Genomic DNA, 18,372 nt, shown 5'->3' on the forward strand with positions numbered 1-18,372 from the left:
CCCTAACCGACTTTGTGCGACAGTCTTTTGTGCTGCGGAGGTGATTGCAGAAGTGCCCGCGGTGCTCCCGCAGCAGCACCACGCCGCATCTGTCCCTCTGCACTCCGGTCACGAGAAACACAGCCATTCCCTAACCGACCCTCCTTGGTCCTTTAACTTGCCTGGAAACTGGAAAAAAAACACGTTCATGGGCTGCTTTAAGAAAACCCCAAACATTGTTTGCAGCTGGGGAAAAAAAACCAACAAGCCATAATGTGAAAGGAAGCTCTGTCAAAAATGCACACGTGGTCACAGCACCAGATGGTACAGCGACAGGAATTCTCTGTAAAGATCCCTTTTGAAGCCGCACGAAAAGGCTGAGCAGGCGGTGCGGGTGGGGGTCTGAACCCCCCTTTCTCGGCTGCATTCCCGACCCCGGCCTCGCGCCAGTCCCCGTTCAGCCACACCGCGCAATGGGGCAAATGTCCCCTGGCTCGTGCCTGCTCCTCGGGGGGTGGCCGTGCCCCGGGACCCCCCGTCCCGGCCGGCAGAGAGGAGCTCAGCTGCTGGGGCAGTATTCACCACGCCGCTGGGCGAGCACCCGCGCCGCAACGCCAGTGGGACTGCCCTTCCCTTCGGAAAGCCCCGACGCGCTCGTGTTCTGCGGTTAACGCTGAAGTGCCGTGTAAAATACCTGCAAACGAAAAAACCGTCTGTAGATGTATTTTGAAATTCTGAGTTCATCTCTGTGTATCCCGCGGAGCACGGAGCTTTCCTTGATAAATTTCTTATGGCTTCTACAGAAGCACGAATAGAAAAAAAGTTCCTCCCAAATAGGCAACTAAAATAAAAATTAGGGATACACCTACAAGAAATCGCTAATAATATTTTACAGTCTAATTTCACAGGTAACTTGCTAAAAGAAGATGGCTTAGCTAGAATTGTTAAAAATGAAGCAACAGTCAAGAATACTGCAAAGCAGCTAAAATAACCCAGGAAAACAATTCAGAAGTTTTTAATAGGGCAACATCTTGCATAGCAGTTTAAGATTTTGGGGTTGACTCTCTATATGCTTTACCTAAAACCAACTGGCCAAATGGGTTATTAGTCACCGCAGTTTTGGGCAGAGGTTGACAGGTTTGGAATGAATGAACAATGACGTGGTGCTTCCACATTATAATGTGGAATCAGCGTTGACATCTGCATTCCCATTACTCTCGCCTTATGTGCAATTACCTGTAAATCAGACACTGAGTGCATTTGGCAAGCAGCAACATCTTAAGACCTCTCCAGACAAAAATATTCAGCTTTTTTATCTGCATTTGGCTGTCACAATCTGTTTTGTAAATCTGCTGCGCGTGTTTACAGCTTGCTTTACTTTTGTTCTGTACCACCAACAGAGCGTTTCCCATGTGGAAGCTTTTCCGTTTGTTGGCTACATGTCAGCAAAAAATACGCGCGGGCCTTGCAGGTCTTGAGGGGCAGATAAGAAGGTAAGAAACATGCTAAGAAGTACATCGAAAATTGATGTCACGATACATACTGCTGTGTGTGGTAACTAATGGTTATTTAGCGACGGGGAAGCAGAACAACGGCTTTGCCAAGTCTCTCATTTAATAAAGCGTATGTGACCCTCACGCCAGGTCACAGCTCTTTAAGAGGATATCTAGACTGGTCAGGCATTACGTAGCTAGCTGAAACGGTGTGTGGAAACTTGCTGCTGAAATATAGAGAGAGATAGAATGCCAAAGGAAGGTAAAAAGCTCACTTTAAGCATTATTTGTCAAGGGCAAACATAAGCTGAAACAGCGTGAAAGGAAACCCACGGCACGCCTTGGGCTATGCCAGAATTTGCCTAGAAGTTCCACCCCCTTCCTACCTCCTGTCTCCATGTCCATCCTGCTGCTGCTGTGGGATGGGATGGGAAAATCTGCTGTTCTTTAACGCAGTATCTGCACGAGGGGAAATTCTCCCTTGATTAATGAAGGGGCTCTTGCAATCATTTATACAATCACAGCTGGGCTTCCTAGCGCTCACTCCTTTGAGAACTGCATCTCCAGCATCCTCCTTTACATGGCAGAAGATGGAAAAGAATTTAGTAAAAATCTTTGCGGAAACTACTTAGTGGTGAAAAGTATTGCTTTTGGTAGCAGGGATAATACTTCCAGATATTCTTGAGTGTGTTATTCATTATATTCTTGAACTAGAGAGAAGTTTTAGATAAAATACTCACAAGGGGTAGACTATAATCTTTGGAGGATATAATACAATAATTGGAGGATAATGCAAAGATAGCTGAATTACCCAGGCCACCTCTGTGCACACTGTTTGGGCTAACAGCTGTATTTGGGGCAGTTTATTTGGAACCACAAGTGGTCTGTATCACAGGCACTGACGCACTGAAGGTGACTATGTCCTTGCTTTTCCTTTTCTGGTTTGAATGAGAGAAAGAGAATATTTTTAGGCTTAAAAATACACACAATCTGATGAGCCAGGGACCAAGCTCTCTTCCCTGGCTAGTTATTGAGATAGCGCCAAACACTAAAATGTACAGAAGATCTTATGCTCTTGGCAGCCTTGACGCGATGTGTCCCAATGGCAATGTTTTGCTTTAGAATATCGTACTGGAGAGAAGATGGGAACCTGAGAATTCAAATTGTCTTTCAGTGATATGTCAGAAATTTACCTAAGCATTGTGTTTTGGACCCCCACAACACAGAAGAAACTATCCATCATCGGAACGGGAAGGGTAAGACCCACCTGATCAGCACACTCGATCTTTTTTTTACACAAGATACAGGGCAGGCAGTCTGCGCGTGGGCAGAGATTTCATTTTTATGACTAGCAATCAGTTTAGGTAATTTTTCACAAGTGATTTATTGAATTCACACTAGACTAAATAGCATAGGGAGGCTGCAGGCTGTGGCTACCTGATCGCTCAAAGTACTCCCAGTGCCTGCATGAGCTAGTTGAGTGTTGAACTGTACCAGATGCTAATGGTCCAGCCAGAAATGGTTGTGTTATGCTCCTGCAGGTAATGTGTGAGACAGCAGATTCTCTAATGACATACGTTGTGCTGTAGTAGAGAAAAACAGAAGCTGAGGTTTGGATTTCTTATTTCGAGCTGTGTGGGTTTTTTGCAGGGGATACCACAAACGAAGCAGTTTACTTCAGCCAGTGCAAAAATCTGGATGGGGAAACTCTGAGACTACACAGAGATACACTGGGGGAAGATCTCCATCTCACAGTTTAGCCGCTACGCTTCTTGTCACCTCCACCAACACCACTACTAATCCCATTAACCTATCATGTGTCTCACTGCCTGCGTGGATGCTCTTTTAAGCACGGACGAGCTCTTTCCTCTGCTGCAGTCACTACAGCAAGCCGTGTCACACGGTGCTGAAACCAAGAATATCTCCCCCTTAAAGCAAGAAATTTATTCTTGTATTCATAGCACATTTTCATTATTAAGAAAAAATATGATTCATAAAATATTACCCTGTGGCAATATGCAGACTTCAATATTAATGCCATTTTATTAAAAAAAAATAACCCTCTAAACCAGAAAAGATTAAACTCAAGCATGAATAAATACTAGTATCTGCCTGGAAGCCACATCTGTGCCCTTTGTCTCCCATCTTTCGACATCTCCAGAAAGTTACAGAACATTTTCTCTTGAGCAAAAAGCCCCTCCTGGATATGTATGTGTTCAGTAGTCTTTGAGAAATGTCTAGAGGTCTTGTAATTTCTCACTCACGCTGCTCCAAGCTGGCTCTATTCCACCACCAGGTTTTACACAGTAATTAGACAGTCGCTCAAATCATTGTTACTCTGTTCTTTTGCCTCAGAAAACATTCCTTTAGCCACATTCTGCCTGTTCTGCTGACTGATAAGAAAACGTGCATGCAAATTGGTCCTACTTGTAAAAACTCTGACTGACAACCCCGTGGGATGGGAGAACCGTAAGCCTCAGGTCGTTCCTGGGTCCTTTTGAATGAGCATGAAACGCGCTCCCATGCCGAGATGTCCGACCCTGTAGTTCTGAGCTTCCATTTTACTCTTGGCAATCTTATCTCTGGAAGGCAGCGTAGCTGCAGCAACCGCACATCTCATTTCAGAAGAATAAAGAAACATTTATTTTCCATTTTAATGGTTTACTGGAAACTAGTTCGCAGGGAACGAAGAGACTGATGACGAGCAAAAATGAAAACCAGCAAGACCCAGTTACTCACCCGTGCTAGGCTGGTTCCAGAAGGGACTTTATAGGGGACGTATTTCCTATAGATGTGCCCAACTCGAGAGCATGGAACGTCAAACATGCCACCTCCGCACATCCACACCTGGGAAGGAGACAGAAAGCAAATGAAAGAATTATTCCTGGAGACAAATGGGGCAAAAAAGGCATTTTATGTCATGGGCACATAAAAACGACACATGGTTCTGCACTGACCCTGCCCAGCCCCAGTGGTGGCCCTCTCCGGACGCGGACAGCTGGGGGTAGCACCAGGGCAGGCTCCCACCCTGCAAAAGCGGAGTATGCTCAAAATAAAATCAGAAACCATATTCAGAATATCTACCAACGGTCCTCCTGCAACAGAACCGAGATATTATTGTGTCTGTTGTTTGAGATGTACAGGACCAAAACTTAAGAAGACGGCTACATGAGCAAAGCAAACCATCGACCAGCAGTACATTTTTTTCTGTAACACCTCGCTTATATTTTGTTTTGAAGAATGAATACAGAGTTCAAATACTAAGATGCTCTTCATTTTTTAAAGACAAAGGAACAAAAATCAACTTTCTTCTGATCAAATTTATGTAGGCAGAGAAGGAAGATCATGCTGCTACATCTCAGCATTAATGCTTTAATAGCAAAACAGGTGGAACCATCTGGAGTACATCTGGAGTCTGAGCAACCAAAACGCAGTCAACATTGATGGGAGCTGCAAGAACTTCATGGCTCTAAACATGAAGCTGTATCCTGCCAGGCAGCAAGTGAGGAATCCTTCACAGTTCTTCACATAGCGTGACCTGGATTCACCAAGTGTCCGTGAGAGGAAGGTTGTGTGCCAGGTCAGAGGAACTATGGCAACCGTGCCAGGATCACCTATGGGCATCGTCTTCTGTGCTCTGGCGTAGAAATGCCAGCCACCAAACTCCAAAGTGACTATTAGATGACTTACATCGCATACTGACAACACTCATAACTTCCTGAGTTCCAATAAAGCAATTTGCAAATCAGGGAAATGAAAAACACCACCAAACTCACCCCCCCACAACATCCCCAAGCAGATGTGGCCTTCCAGCCCCCACCAGTCTGGGATGCTGTGAAAACAAACAACCCAACCCCCTCTCGCCCCATTTAAAAGGAAATCACACCAAAGCTGAGAAAGAGAGAGGGCTTGTCCTTTCCATGTCGCTTTAGGTGGACATACATGAAGATGCTTCATGAACCATCTCCATGAATCTGGATGAGAACTTAAGTCCCTGCATTATGCATATGAAGTAATTTTATCTGTTATTTGACGCACTCAGAAGCAAAATGGTATGAAATAAGTTTGTGACTGATCTTAAGCAGAGCAGAATATAAAAAAATGAAAGTTTCACCAACAACTTCCATACAGAAAGGAATTAAGCCAAAAGTTGATAGGCTGTGAATTAAAACAATGGTAATCAGACCCTTAAAAAAAGATATTGGAAAATATGATGTGATCACAAATACTGGACGTTCTGCACGCAGCCTGCAGAGAGCAATGTGCACCTCTACACTTTTTTACCATACATTTCTCATTCCGTCTCTTTTGCCCTGCCCACCGGCTGGCTGTAGCTACCGGCTTTTGGAAATCACAGGAAAATGAAATGATTAATTCCATTTGTTTAAAACAACAGTGAAAATGGGTAAGAGTTTGGCCTCTCTGGCTCTGCTTTCCTGTTTGTGTTACAGCAGGAAGATCTGCCCGGTCCTGGCAGTGCGGCTGTGAGCTTGGGACTCAATTTTAGTAACGTGAACATGCAGATGCTAAACATCTCAACATGGGATAACGCAGCGCTCGAGTGGGACTCAAAGCACTTGCTGAAGGTGGCACGAGGAATTCAGCCCCCGAGGCTGACCGCGCTACTCATGCTGAGGATGGAGGAAACAGGGGGTTGAGAGCGAAGGCTTGGGTTAAAATAAGTTGGGTAATGCCACAGTTAAAAACATTTGTTATTCACCTTTCTACCGATACTTCGTTTGGATGTTACATCACTTGCACCTTTTTTAGCAGGAACCTCCTCTCTGTGGCTGCCTTCAAACAACTCAGTGCACCAATGAAAGTGCAGACCTGTATTTCCTATTTGCTCTTGTTTTTTAAATTAAAGTGTTATTTCAAAGGACAGACGAGATATTACAGTGATTAATCACGGTTTCTTAGCCTTTGAAGAGTGGACAGCACAGCAGTTTGACTCAGACGAAGGTCAGCCACAGAACAAATTTAATAGACAAGAAAGCAGATATATGTATATAGAGAGAGGGCAGTATTACTTTAACTCAGACAATAACAACTGAAGTCGACATATATTGCATTTCCTCCCAAGCAGTAGCATATCCGTAAAAAAAATAAGAAAAGAAAAAGAGAAAAGGAATTAGAAAAGAACTGTCAGATATGCCGAGGCAATAACAAGGGGGAGGAAATAACAGTTTGTGTTAGGCTTATATTTGATAGATATAAAACTTGAAAATGCGGCGCCGCACCTGAGGTGTGCTCTGCGGGGTAATTGAAATGAATCCTGGGCTGCCTTGAAGGACAGTCAGCAGCTGTTCCTGTTTACCTTTTAGCTTCAGAATGATTTTAAAAGCATTTTTTATATTTTCCTGGGAAGGAAAATATATTTTCTGGCAACTTTGTCTTTACCATGTGCATTTTTATGTCACCTGCGCTAAATGCGAGAAATTGGAGAATGACTTCTATGTTAAATATTACGGACCTCCCGTGTATCATGAAAGGAATCCCGGTGGCGTGGCACACTGGCGAAACCGTATCTCAGCGCCGATGCCTCTCTGCTTACCTAAGGAGCGAGCAATGAAGCTCTCGACAGCACTAATGTCTCCTTCCTACAAAAGCAATGAATCTGCTCTGCAGCTGAGGTATAAAAAACAAAGACAACCCCAAAACAATGCAATTTCAGCTTGAAAGAGCAAAAGAAGAGTGGTTTATGTGTCAACTATGTACTACATCACAATTTATCTTTATATAGCTCCTTCCAACTGAGTGTTGCAAAACACTTCATAGGGATGGCGGCAAGCAAACGGCAAGCATTAACGCAGGCTTTAAAAGAGATTAAGCTGCGGTTATGTGGCTTTGCTCCTGACCGGAGCTTAGATGTCACAGATGCATTTTTTGGCTCTTGGATGAATCACCCTCTTTTCACATCACTTCTTTGTCTTTAAAACCAAATTCTGCTTGCTCTTGTGGTTTTTTTATCCCCTGCCTAGTTTACGAGTGATCCAGCCCGGGGACTATCTGGAAAATGTAAATACTGTGCACGCGAGAACGAGACTCCAATCCATATGCTGCACTGTCATCGTAATTACCGCAGTAAGAGACTCGTGATTTTTGAGCAGTGGAGGATGCGTTGCTGTGGAGCGGGAACATAAACAGCCAGCAAATTATGTAGAAGACTGAGGGGGGACTGAATGAATTTTGGATCAGGCTTCAAAACTAATTGAGAAATACACTGCTGCTGAGAGTCAGTAACAAGACAGACAACAGTGAGAGAGACAGAAATGGATGGAAAAAGCAAACAAACAGTAAACTGGTGGAAGAGGAGTATAAAGGATGCCATGCAAAGCCGTCAGCTTGGTGCGCTGAGCACTGTGCAAGAAGCAGAAACTACAAACAGGAGAAATGTATTACCACAACAGGGCTGAAAAAGTTGTAGAAAATAAGACTATAAAAACTTTATGGAGTTTTTCAGTCACTCTTCCTGAAATATAAGCCAAAAGAACAGACTTCGCAGTTGTAGAAAAGCAGAAAGAAGAATACTTTCCTGTGAACTTTTCCATGCAGTGGGAATGTTCAGCCAAATGCAAGAAAAAATTGAAAAATTGGATCACTGGCTGTAAATCTGCAGTCAATGGGTTCACAAACAGCAAAACCATTCGCTTGTGGTGCAGTGGGAATTCCTGTCAGGGGTATTAAAACCGCACCGTGGAAACTGGGAACTGATGACTGTCGATATTTCAACAATACTCACCGGCACCTCTAAAATATTGTGAAAAGTGGCAATATTCCATGTTTGTCAGTTCTTCATGTAGGTTCCGACTGCATTGACGAGTGGTAACACTCCCCCACGCCCTATCTCCCACCAAGATTGCCAGCACCGGAGGGAATTAATAGTGATGAGGGTAACGACAATAAAGAAAGGCATTAATGAACTTGGAGGTGTGCGTTGGAAAACAGGGATGAAGAGAATCTGGAAGACGTGTTGGCACGGATAAGGATAAAGCAAGTGTAGCTACAGGTGACCGGCTGGGGCAGCACCATTGGCATCTTTGTTAAGGTGTGATTTATGAGGCCTAAGGAACGTCCCGTGGAAAGGATCTTCCGCAAACACAGGGAATGAGTACCTCTCACTGCTCTGTATTTTGGAGATTACTACATAAACTGTGCCTTTCTAACAGGTTTAAATTTAGGATTTCCTAAATAGTGGCTTCCCTGGTTATCGAGAGGAGACGCTATCAATGCGGTCAGGCCCAGGGCGTTGCCAGTTTTCACCAGTCTGGCCCACGCCCAAGCATTGTTAGTGAGATACCATACATCTTTTTAATTAAAAAAATTGATCCTGAGGTTACGCTGCCAAAAAATGAAAATGCTGCATGTTATTTCTTATGTAAAACCTAATAGAAGGAGCTACTGAATGAAGAGGTCATAGTTTGAGACCCGGGCTGTGGCTGCCTCCCCGCCTTGACGGTGCGTGCGAGTGCTCTGATTTGGGACCAGCAGTTCGCCAGTGTGACACCCAGCGCCGCGCTTGCTGCTGCCCTCCGCGGCAGTGTTTCCAAGCAGGAAAAGAACAAAAGAGATATATGTTGGGGTTTTTTAGTTGAGGAAATAAAGGTGTTGTTTCGGTTTTTTTTAAACCTGTCTCTCTGTGTTCCTGACAACTCAGCACCTGGAACAGTCATGCCTGAACTCTGAGGAAGTTTCCCTTCCTGCTATGGCACAATTCCAAACGTCACAGAAACATTATAAAGCGCACTGTATTTTGGAGAAACTTATTGAATTACACTGCAGTAAATTTAGATTCACTGCAGACTCGCTTTCTGTAGTGCCTTTCTTTTTCCATCGAACACCCTCCCCCCCCAGACACACACAAACATCTATTTTTGTCCACACCGCCCACCTTCTGCCCCCGTGCAACGAGTCGGGAGCTGCTGCCCCGCTCCCCAGGCAGCCCCTTCTCCTGCTAATCTCATTTTTAATCAGTTCTTGAACTCTGCCTCAGCGTCTTGAACCCATAAAGCAATACAGCAGTGACTCCTCCGGGCTCGCCCGCCGGCCCCTGGTGCAGCAGCACGTTACAGACAGCATGGCAGCGGAGCTGATGAAGTCCACGATGAAGCAGCTGATAACTCCTTAAGTCAGAGGACTTCAGACAGACTATTTTATTGAGCCTTGACGAGCACAGATCTAGCCACCATACTTTTCCCACAGATCCCGTTTCTCTGACTCTCTGAGCTCACTTTCCCTCACGGCTTCCCACCTGCTTTGTAGCAAACGCTCCCGTAACTTGAGTTGTGGAGGTGACTGTGGATGCCTCTGGGACAGTAACGCAGGGGCTTTTGGTCGAGAAAACGCTTTTCCTTAATAGGGTATTGATTAGCAAGTGATCTTTTCCCCCTGGTGTGCAAATGTTTCTGTGGGGTGAAGTTTCATTCCAGCATCTCAGAAATTCTTCTCCAAATAAAATTAGGCCAGAGAATATCAAATATATACTGCTTCTTAAACATGATTCCACATCTGCCACCAGTGAATTTGGATATATAAACGTGATATTTGACGCACACATTTATCAAAATCCTTCCTTAACACACCCATAAGCTTACCTTTGCACCAAAACCATTAGCGGTGCTAATTAGAGGCACACACTACAGCTTGTCGGTGCTACAGTGCCCCGACCTACTGTTGAAATGTTCAGCAAAAGGGTTACAGAGATCTGTCGATCCGTGGGGTTTAAAACTCAGTGCTCAACATGAGACAGCAACGCACAATCGCAGCCCAGAAGGCCAACCCCATCCTGGGCTGCATCCCCAGCAGCGTGGCCGGCAGGGCGAGGGGGGGGATTCTGCCCCTCTCCTCCGCTCTGAAGAGACCCAGCTCTGGGGCAGCCAACATAAAAAGGACATGGAGCTGTTGGAGCAGGTCCAGAGGAGGCCATGAAGATGCTGGGAGGGCTGGAGCCCCTCTGCTGGGAGGACAGGCTGGGAGAGTTGGGGGGGTTCAGCCTGGAGAAGAGAAGGTGAAAAAGGGGAGACCTTATAGCAGCACTCCAGTATCTGAAGGGCACCTACAAGAAGGCTGGAGAGGGACTTTTTACAAGGACACGTAGTGGTTGGACAGGGGGGAACAGCTTCAAACTGGAAGAGGGGAGATTTAGATTAGACATTAGGATGAAATTCTCTCCTGTGCGGGCGGTGATCCCCTGGGGCAGGTTGCCCCGAGAAGCTGTGGCTGCCCCATCCCTGGAGGTGTTCAAGGCCAGGTTGGACGGGGCTTGGAGCAACCTGGGCTGGGGGGAGGTGGCCCTGCCCAGGGCCGGGGGGGTTGGAACGAGATGACCTTTAAGGTCCCTTCCAACCTAAACCACTCTAGGATACTATGAAAATGCATTGCTGAGCAGAGAAGGAGAAACGACCTGTGAACACTCCTCCCTCCAGCCCACGGAGAAGGGCAACCAGGTCAGGACAACCGGACACCACTCCAGGGTGCACAGGGCAGCCCTGGCTCTGGCCTGCACCCCCCATAACTGCATCACCGTATTCCGATTAGCCATGGGAATCCCCAGTCTGACGTGGGGAAGGCTGTGTCATCAGAGTGGTCTCTGTTTAGAGTAGCTGGATTGTTTACTTATTTGCCACGGTATAGCAGCTTTTGTACAAATGAATCTCAAAGTTAAAAACAGGATGATATCTGAAGAACATAAAAGGAACACTGCATCTGTCACTAAGGTTAAAGATCAGCCTGAAACAGTCCTCTAAACACGAACTTCCCACAATTACGAGAGATTTCAAACCAGCTGCTTTCTACAACTTTTTAATGAAAACCAGGCATGGTTTTGCAGAATACTAGGAATTAATGGACTCAAAGAAGAAAGGAATGAGAATGGCTAAATGTCTGGTGGTTAGACATGTTCTTGAGGCAGGATACTCCAAGTAATTATTTGCCAAGCAAAATCCCATTAACATGAGACATCTCAACACAGGGTACCCATCCTACGGCACTCCCATGGGCCACAGGCGTGGACACTCTAAGGAAAGGTCAGATGTAGTTTCAGACCCACTCAAGCAGCCAAGGAAACTGAACCAGGCCGGTCGTCTGGCTCTTTCATTGACTTGTGAATAACAGAAAGATGGCAAGTCCACCATCTTCCCAAGTTTTATGAATAGAATCACAGAACGGTTTAGGTTGGAAGGGACCTTAAGGGTCATGTGGTTCCAACCCCCCTGCCCTGGGCAGGGCCACCTCCCCCCAGCCCAGGTTGCTCCAAGCCCCGTCCAACCTGGCCTTGAACCCCTCCAGGGATGGGGCAGCCACAGCTTCTCGGGGCAACCTGCCCCAGGGACTCACACCCGCACAGGGAAGAATTTCTTCCTCATATCTCATCTAAATCTCCCTCTTTCAGTGTCAAACCATTCCACCTCATCCCATTGCTCCCCTCCCTGATCCAGGGTCCCTCCCCAGCTCTCCTGTAGCCCCTTTAGGGACTGGAGTGCTGCTATAAGGTCTCCCCGGAGCCTTCTCTTCTCCAGGCTGAACCCCCCCAACTCTCTCAGCCTGTCCTCCCAGCAGAGGGGCTCCAGCCCTCCCAGCATCATCAACAAAGCCAGTAAATTAAACTGTCTGGCTAACTTGTCCCCATTTAACAAGTTTTAAGAGGACTGAAACTATAGCTATAGTAGAAACTATCGAGGCAGAAACCTTTTCCAAGCTGATATTGGTGATTCTGTTAGAATAAAACCCAGTCCTTTCTGTTTCTCCCTCCCGCCTTCATGATTTTTCTCCCATTTTTTGTCATTCCAAACAAAACGGCAGTCTTTTTAAAACTTATGTCTGTTAAATTCTTCCAACAGCAAGTTGTTCCTATTTGGCAACCATTTCTAAAGAGGATTTTTTTCTTCTTTTAACACTAATAAGAAAGGACAGGGACCCTAAGGTCAGTAGATACTAATGAGATGAATCAGGAGATATGACTGAAATGAGACCCAATGTGACACAGCTACCTCCAAAAAAACCCATCGCTTGAGCAAAACACACTGGGACAATCTAGTATCTCAATTTCCAGTGCTGTTACCATGGTTTCTGTACAAAGACTGGAGAGCATTAGAAGTACATTCTTTGTGATAACGAATAAAAGGAATATTTGAAATAGGATAATAAAATCTTGGGTGACCTGTCAGAGACCGTTGTGGCAGCTACTAGTGACTACTTAAATTTGCCTCTGGAACAATCTAACTGGACAGAATGTAAATCAATACATTCTAAATACAGTCTAGCTATTGGGTTGCCCCTGCCTTCCTGGTTTATTTTGCTGGGGTATAAAAATGATTTGGAGAAATGTGAGAGTAGCACAGTTAATAGAAACCATTTTGTTGTTCTTGATAACTCCTGTAAAGACAGCCTGGCAGTCCAGCGTCAGCTCACGCCATACGTTTTGTTCAAAAGAATGGCTTCAGCTCTATTGTTTTAATCACTCTTGAAACTCAGATGCAGCGAGATGTACGATATTAGTCATGGCTGACATACTAAATTTATTTACTGAGCTTTACACTGTTGGAGTTTGGAAGTAGGTTGGAAAGATCCTGAAGCCAGATGTGAATTCTAATTTCGGTTCCAAGCTTTATCCAAATACGCTTGACTCAGTTCATCTATGTCATGAAACTCTATCAAGTCATTGAAAATCTTCCCATCTAGAGGCCATGAGGTGAAGTTCTTATGTCTTTGGGTATACTGGAACATAATAAACTCAGTTTTCAAAATTAGACATGTTAGTCCTCATCAAACTAATGCAAATACCCATTTTACATGTGGAATGTAACAAGACTTTCAACTCAACACATCAAAGCCAAGTACCCATTTTGAACACACAGCGACACAGGGGATATGAGGATATACCATGACTGGTTGTACATAACCTGAGCACTTGAAAACTCCCTATATTTCATCATTACAATTATTCAAATGCAATTAAAAAATCACCCAAGTTTGAAAATTTGGCGAGTAGATAACAGGTCATAGCATCTGAGCTGATCTAGTGAAAAGGGTCCTTCTTCCTATGACTTCCTCTTGCCATTTCCACTCATTTCCCTGAGCTGACTTCAGCCAACTGCCAGAGATGATTAAACTTGTTGATGTGGGCAGAAAATCATACAATTTTCTTTTTTTTTATGGATTAGTTCTCTTTTGGCTTATTGAGCTGAGCTCAACGCTTGAGCACGAAGTCAATGCAGTGTCTGAGAGAACATAAGTGGAGAAGACTTGACGAAAGGAAGAAGGTAGAACTTCATTCTCTGATGGTGGTAAGCTACCAGACTTTCAGAGGGAACTGCATTCAGTGTGATTTTTGTGTGGCTTCTGGAGCTTATGTTTATGGCATAGTCCTATGTGAAATTAGTGGAAATTCCTAAAGAAAAAAAAGTAGTGCTGTACTAAATTAATTTTAGTTAAAAGACAAAAGCTAGTATGAATGAAAGCATTATGATCACAAACCATATGAGAAATGAAAATCCAGAGGTGTAAGACTATACAGAAGTATCGTTTAAGGTGACTTGGTGACTTACCTTAAAGGAGATTTCATACTGCTCTCCTCCCCATATTTCTAATCCTGGATCATATCCTCCCAGCTCCCAAAACCATTCCCGGTTAACAGCAAATAGACCTCCGGCCATTACGGGAGACCTGAAGGATGAGTAAAACAAAGTGTGAAAGACAGGAACCATCACGCCGTGCTTGAAAAACTGAGATTAGCAACGTACATGGACAAGCAATAATGAAGGTGTTGGGACCGTGTTTCGTGTGCCTGTGTGCACATGAATGTAGCTGGTCTGGCTTCCACAACTGCAAAGTTATGGAAGGCGCAGACAAAGGGTACTGTATTCAATCAACATTGACCTTTATTCACCCCAAAATGGACTCTAGATGAGAAACAGGCAATGTGATAGAGAGCAGATAGACACAGAGCGTGGCAGACAGTCATGCACAAACTCCTTTTTTTAAAAAAAGAATTGTGTTCATTACTAAATAAACCCATTTAACAGTAAAAGAAAGAGATTCTGGAAACCTGCCAAAGTATTGAATATAGTCCCGGTACTCCACATGAGGTAATTCGCATTTAAGACTTATCAAAACTTTTCAATTCGTCAGTCTCACAGGTGCTGGCTAGAGAAACACAGAAAGGACAGCTACAGAGCAGCTGTTGGGAGTTAAACATCTGCTATTCTACAGCGGCACTTAAAACTCCTAAACTTTGTCTCACAGTGGTAATTTAACTCATAGGCAAATAATTTGCTATGTTTCCCATGTTTCCATTTATTCCATGAATAAACACGTGGAATTTACTTGAATTAACTCAGCCCTTTCCGCAGATAATATAGAAAACAAATGGGATATTTAAAGTTAGTGTTAGAGAATGTTCATGAAAAGCGCATTTTAAATTTATAAGCAGGAAGTTTTGTACTGAAAACTATGATTTCCCCCTGACTCCGCTACCAAGAAGACCATGTTTCTAACGCAGTAAATACCGTGAGAGCTCTCAGGATTTAAATGTTGCTCACTAATTCCTCTGAGCAGTAGCAGCAGGGGGTATGAAGGGACCTACGCTGTGCAGGAAGGAGACCACAGGCTGACGGAAGTCCAACCCAACTGTTCAGTTCAACGGAGTCAGGACACACTCGCCTTAGGAGTTTCGGAGTGAGAGGCGAGAAGGGAAGCGTTTCTCTTGCTGGCGGATCAGCAAGAGAAGAGACGCTCAGCGTACCGGGACCCAGACAGCTTCCCGGCAGCGCATCCTTATCGCAGCCCCGGCATGGAGCGGGGTCGCGTGCCGTGGGCTTTGTGCGAGAATCACGTCAGCCAGGGACATTTCTGTTCCGATTTAGTGCTGGGGGGTTGTCTGCGGCTACAGAAGCAGCCAGCACCATCCCTGAAGAACCGATTGGGAAACAAGACTGTCATCCTTTGCCACAGATTTAGGATTTGGCAGGGAACCCAGGACTGGTAGGTACCACAGGAATCTATGAGTAAGCTAGACATTCATTAAAGAGGGCATCAAGTTAACAGAACAACATTCTGCCATATTTTCTTTGCCTTAACGCTTCTCATATTGCTGTCTTTTATCCAAGCCAGTGGAGAAGACAAAATTGCAAGTGGAGAGCTGGGTGGCCCCTGCCACCACTAGGACAACAGCAAATCCCCACACGCGTGAATGTTGGAAGATGAGTCTCCCATCTGCATTCACGGTAATGAAAAACATTATGGGTATTTTGCCTTTCACTTCTATAAGATAGTTTTAAAAATACATATATATTAGATTATATCTTATATTAAACTACCCATTTCCACAACTAGGGAGCTCTGTTTTTAACAGACTAATTCTATTTCCCTTTAGAGATTATATTTTCAAAAGCGCATAGAAGCTTTGTGAAACAAAGCTGCAGTATTCTAAGTGGCAAGGCCGTGCACTGCAACATATAATGAATGCTAATACTTTTTTACTTTTATTGACATTTCATACCTCAAATATTGACTGTTCCTTCCACATATGAATAAATTCAATGGAGATTCTATTAGAAACCTTCCCCTGGGAATTCTGACTACTACAATACATTTTCAATTCCTAACAAAGTAAATCTAATTACAACGTGCCCTTTGTGACTCCAGGTTCTAAATAATCAAAACACAATGTCCTTTTATAACGATGGACTTGCATGGAGAATGCTTATAACGAAATCTTTGCTGGCAGAAGAAATGAAGTCCCAGGAATCCCCAGGGAAATGCAGGATTTCCCTATTTCTCTTAGGTACCATATCTTTCCTGAGCCCTTCTCTTGACACAGCGTCTGGCCTACGAAAAAGACAATCCCTGCAAGTGAGTCAGATGGTCGATATAAAAATCGGAGACTTCAAATTGCAAAATAATTGCAGATACTTACAAATGATACTTTATGCCTAACCTGTAGACTTTTCCAGTGGTAAGGCTGAGTAAAGAAATGCCTTGTTATTTAGACACTAGTTCATCAAAGTTCAGAACAAGTATTACAAACAGCAAAACTACCAAACAATGACCGGAGCAGCGGCAAACTCATATTTCTTGCACTTACTTAAGAAAAATAAAGAAAAAAGATATTTCGTGTAATGTTGCTCCATTCTTTTTCATTCCACACCATGTTCTGACATTTGGTGCTTTGCAGGAGGAGGGATGGAGAGGACCAACAGGATGGCTTTTCGGTTTTCACTGGAGTGGGATGAGCAACAAGCTGTGTGAACCTGACCGCTCGGCACAGGGCACCTGTCCCACTCCCTGCCATGAGCAGCAGCTGCGGAACTGGCCTTAAATTGTCTCAAAATACAAAGACAGGAGTCCAGCCCTACAGTCAACACGGATATGAAAAGTCCTTTTGTAGTCAACAGGATCACTCGCACAGATAAGAACTGCACTGAGCCCAAAGGAGAATTAATCTCCTGTTTAATGGCTTCCGTACAGAACTGTCAAGCACAATGCTATGTTTGTAGAAGTCATTTTTCATGAAATGTCCAACTCAGACACTTAAACAATCAGACTTGAGCTATTGCTGCATAATGTTATGTGAGCAATTACAGCAGAAAGCTGTAAAATAGTCAAAAACTTAAAAGGACAAAGACTCCCAAAACATCAGAATGGGTGGAAAGGCTAAAGTTGCTAAACTTAAAAATAGTTATAAAAACTTTCCACATGAGAAACACTGCACAGTCTCACTGATTATACTGAGGAGAACAATATTGCAAGTAAAAGCTGATCCAAAAATGGCCCAAGGAGGTCACAGATTCCCGTGCTAAGATGCAAACAGAGTTTGATTTAGCAGGAGTGCAAAAAAAAACCACCCCAAGCCAAGAAAATTATGTTTTGCAAAAAAAGATAGACTGAGAAAATGGCCGGCAAATGCTTAGTGTGAAAAAATAGCTTACAAACAGATTAAAAAAGCGCACTAAAAGAAGTGTAACAGCAAAGATTTTTCTAACTTCTCATAATTTACATGCAGAGGTTGAATAGTTGAAGCGTGAGGTGGGTACACTGATGCTGAGACCAGAAGATGCCCAGTGTACGACACATCCATTTAGTGTCATATGTCAGCAGATGAACCTAGGTTTGTGTCATCTGTTATTCACCATCAAGACAATATTACGCTGTGTGTTGATCATTGTTGAATTGAGGTGCTGTTGCATACCGGGGTGCTTTGGAGAGGACTGCTAGGAATCACCTGCATGGAATGGCTGGTGTCTACTCATTAGAATCGTATCCAGCAAATGGCATGTTGCAGGGCATATCTCTCTGTGGAACCCAGACTGATTAAAGGCTCTGTGCTGAATCACAGACTCATAGAATTGTTTTGCTTGGAAGGGACCTTTAAGATCATCAAGCCCACCCGTCACCCCAGCCCTGCCCAGCCCACCACTAACCCGTGTCCTTCAGCACCACATCTGCCCATCCTTTAAATCCCCCCAGGGATGGCGACTCCACCACTGCCCTGGGCAGCCTCTTCCAGTGCTGGACAACCCTTTCTGGGAAGAAATTTCTCCTGATCTCCATCCTAAACCTCCCCTGGCACAACTTGAGGCCGTTCCCTCTTGTCCCATCGCCTGTTCCTGGGGAGCAGAGACCGACCCCCCCTCGCTACCCCCTCCTGTCAGGGAGCTGTAGAGAGCGAGAAGGTCTCCCCTCAGCCTCCTCTTCTCCAGGCTGAACACCCCCAGGGCCCTCAGCCCTCAGGGCCCCAGACGTGTCCTCCAGACCCCTCACAGCTCTGCTGCCCTTCTCTGGACACACTCCAGCGCCTCAATGTCTGTCTTGCAGTGAGGGGCCCAAACCTGAACACAGCCCTCGAGGTGGGGCCTCACCAGTGCCGACCATCACTGCCCCAGTCCTGCTGGCCACACTATTG

The 18,372-nt window shown here is 44.7% G+C and overlaps 1 protein-coding gene across 1 annotated transcript in view; it reads right to left on the bottom strand.

Annotated features, from left to right (window-relative positions):
- Window positions 1–18,372, bottom strand: part of GALNTL6 (polypeptide N-acetylgalactosaminyltransferase-like 6) — a 312,073-nt gene that overhangs the window by 27,025 nt on the left and 266,676 nt on the right. Inside the window, exons 7-8 of the mRNA XM_009882028.1 lie at window positions 14,018–14,135; window positions 4,212–4,319 (exon numbers count right to left, since the gene is read on the bottom strand). Coding sequence (XP_009880330.1) covers window positions 4,212–4,319; window positions 14,018–14,135 — 226 coding nt within the window. The remainder of the gene's footprint in view (window positions 1–4,211; window positions 4,320–14,017; window positions 14,136–18,372) is intronic.

This window comes from Charadrius vociferus, unplaced genomic scaffold (genome assembly GCF_000708025.1).
Source record: "Charadrius vociferus isolate BGI_N301 unplaced genomic scaffold, ASM70802v2 scaffold141, whole genome shotgun sequence".
Classification (NCBI taxonomy): Eukaryota; Metazoa; Chordata; class Aves; order Charadriiformes; family Charadriidae; genus Charadrius; species Charadrius vociferus.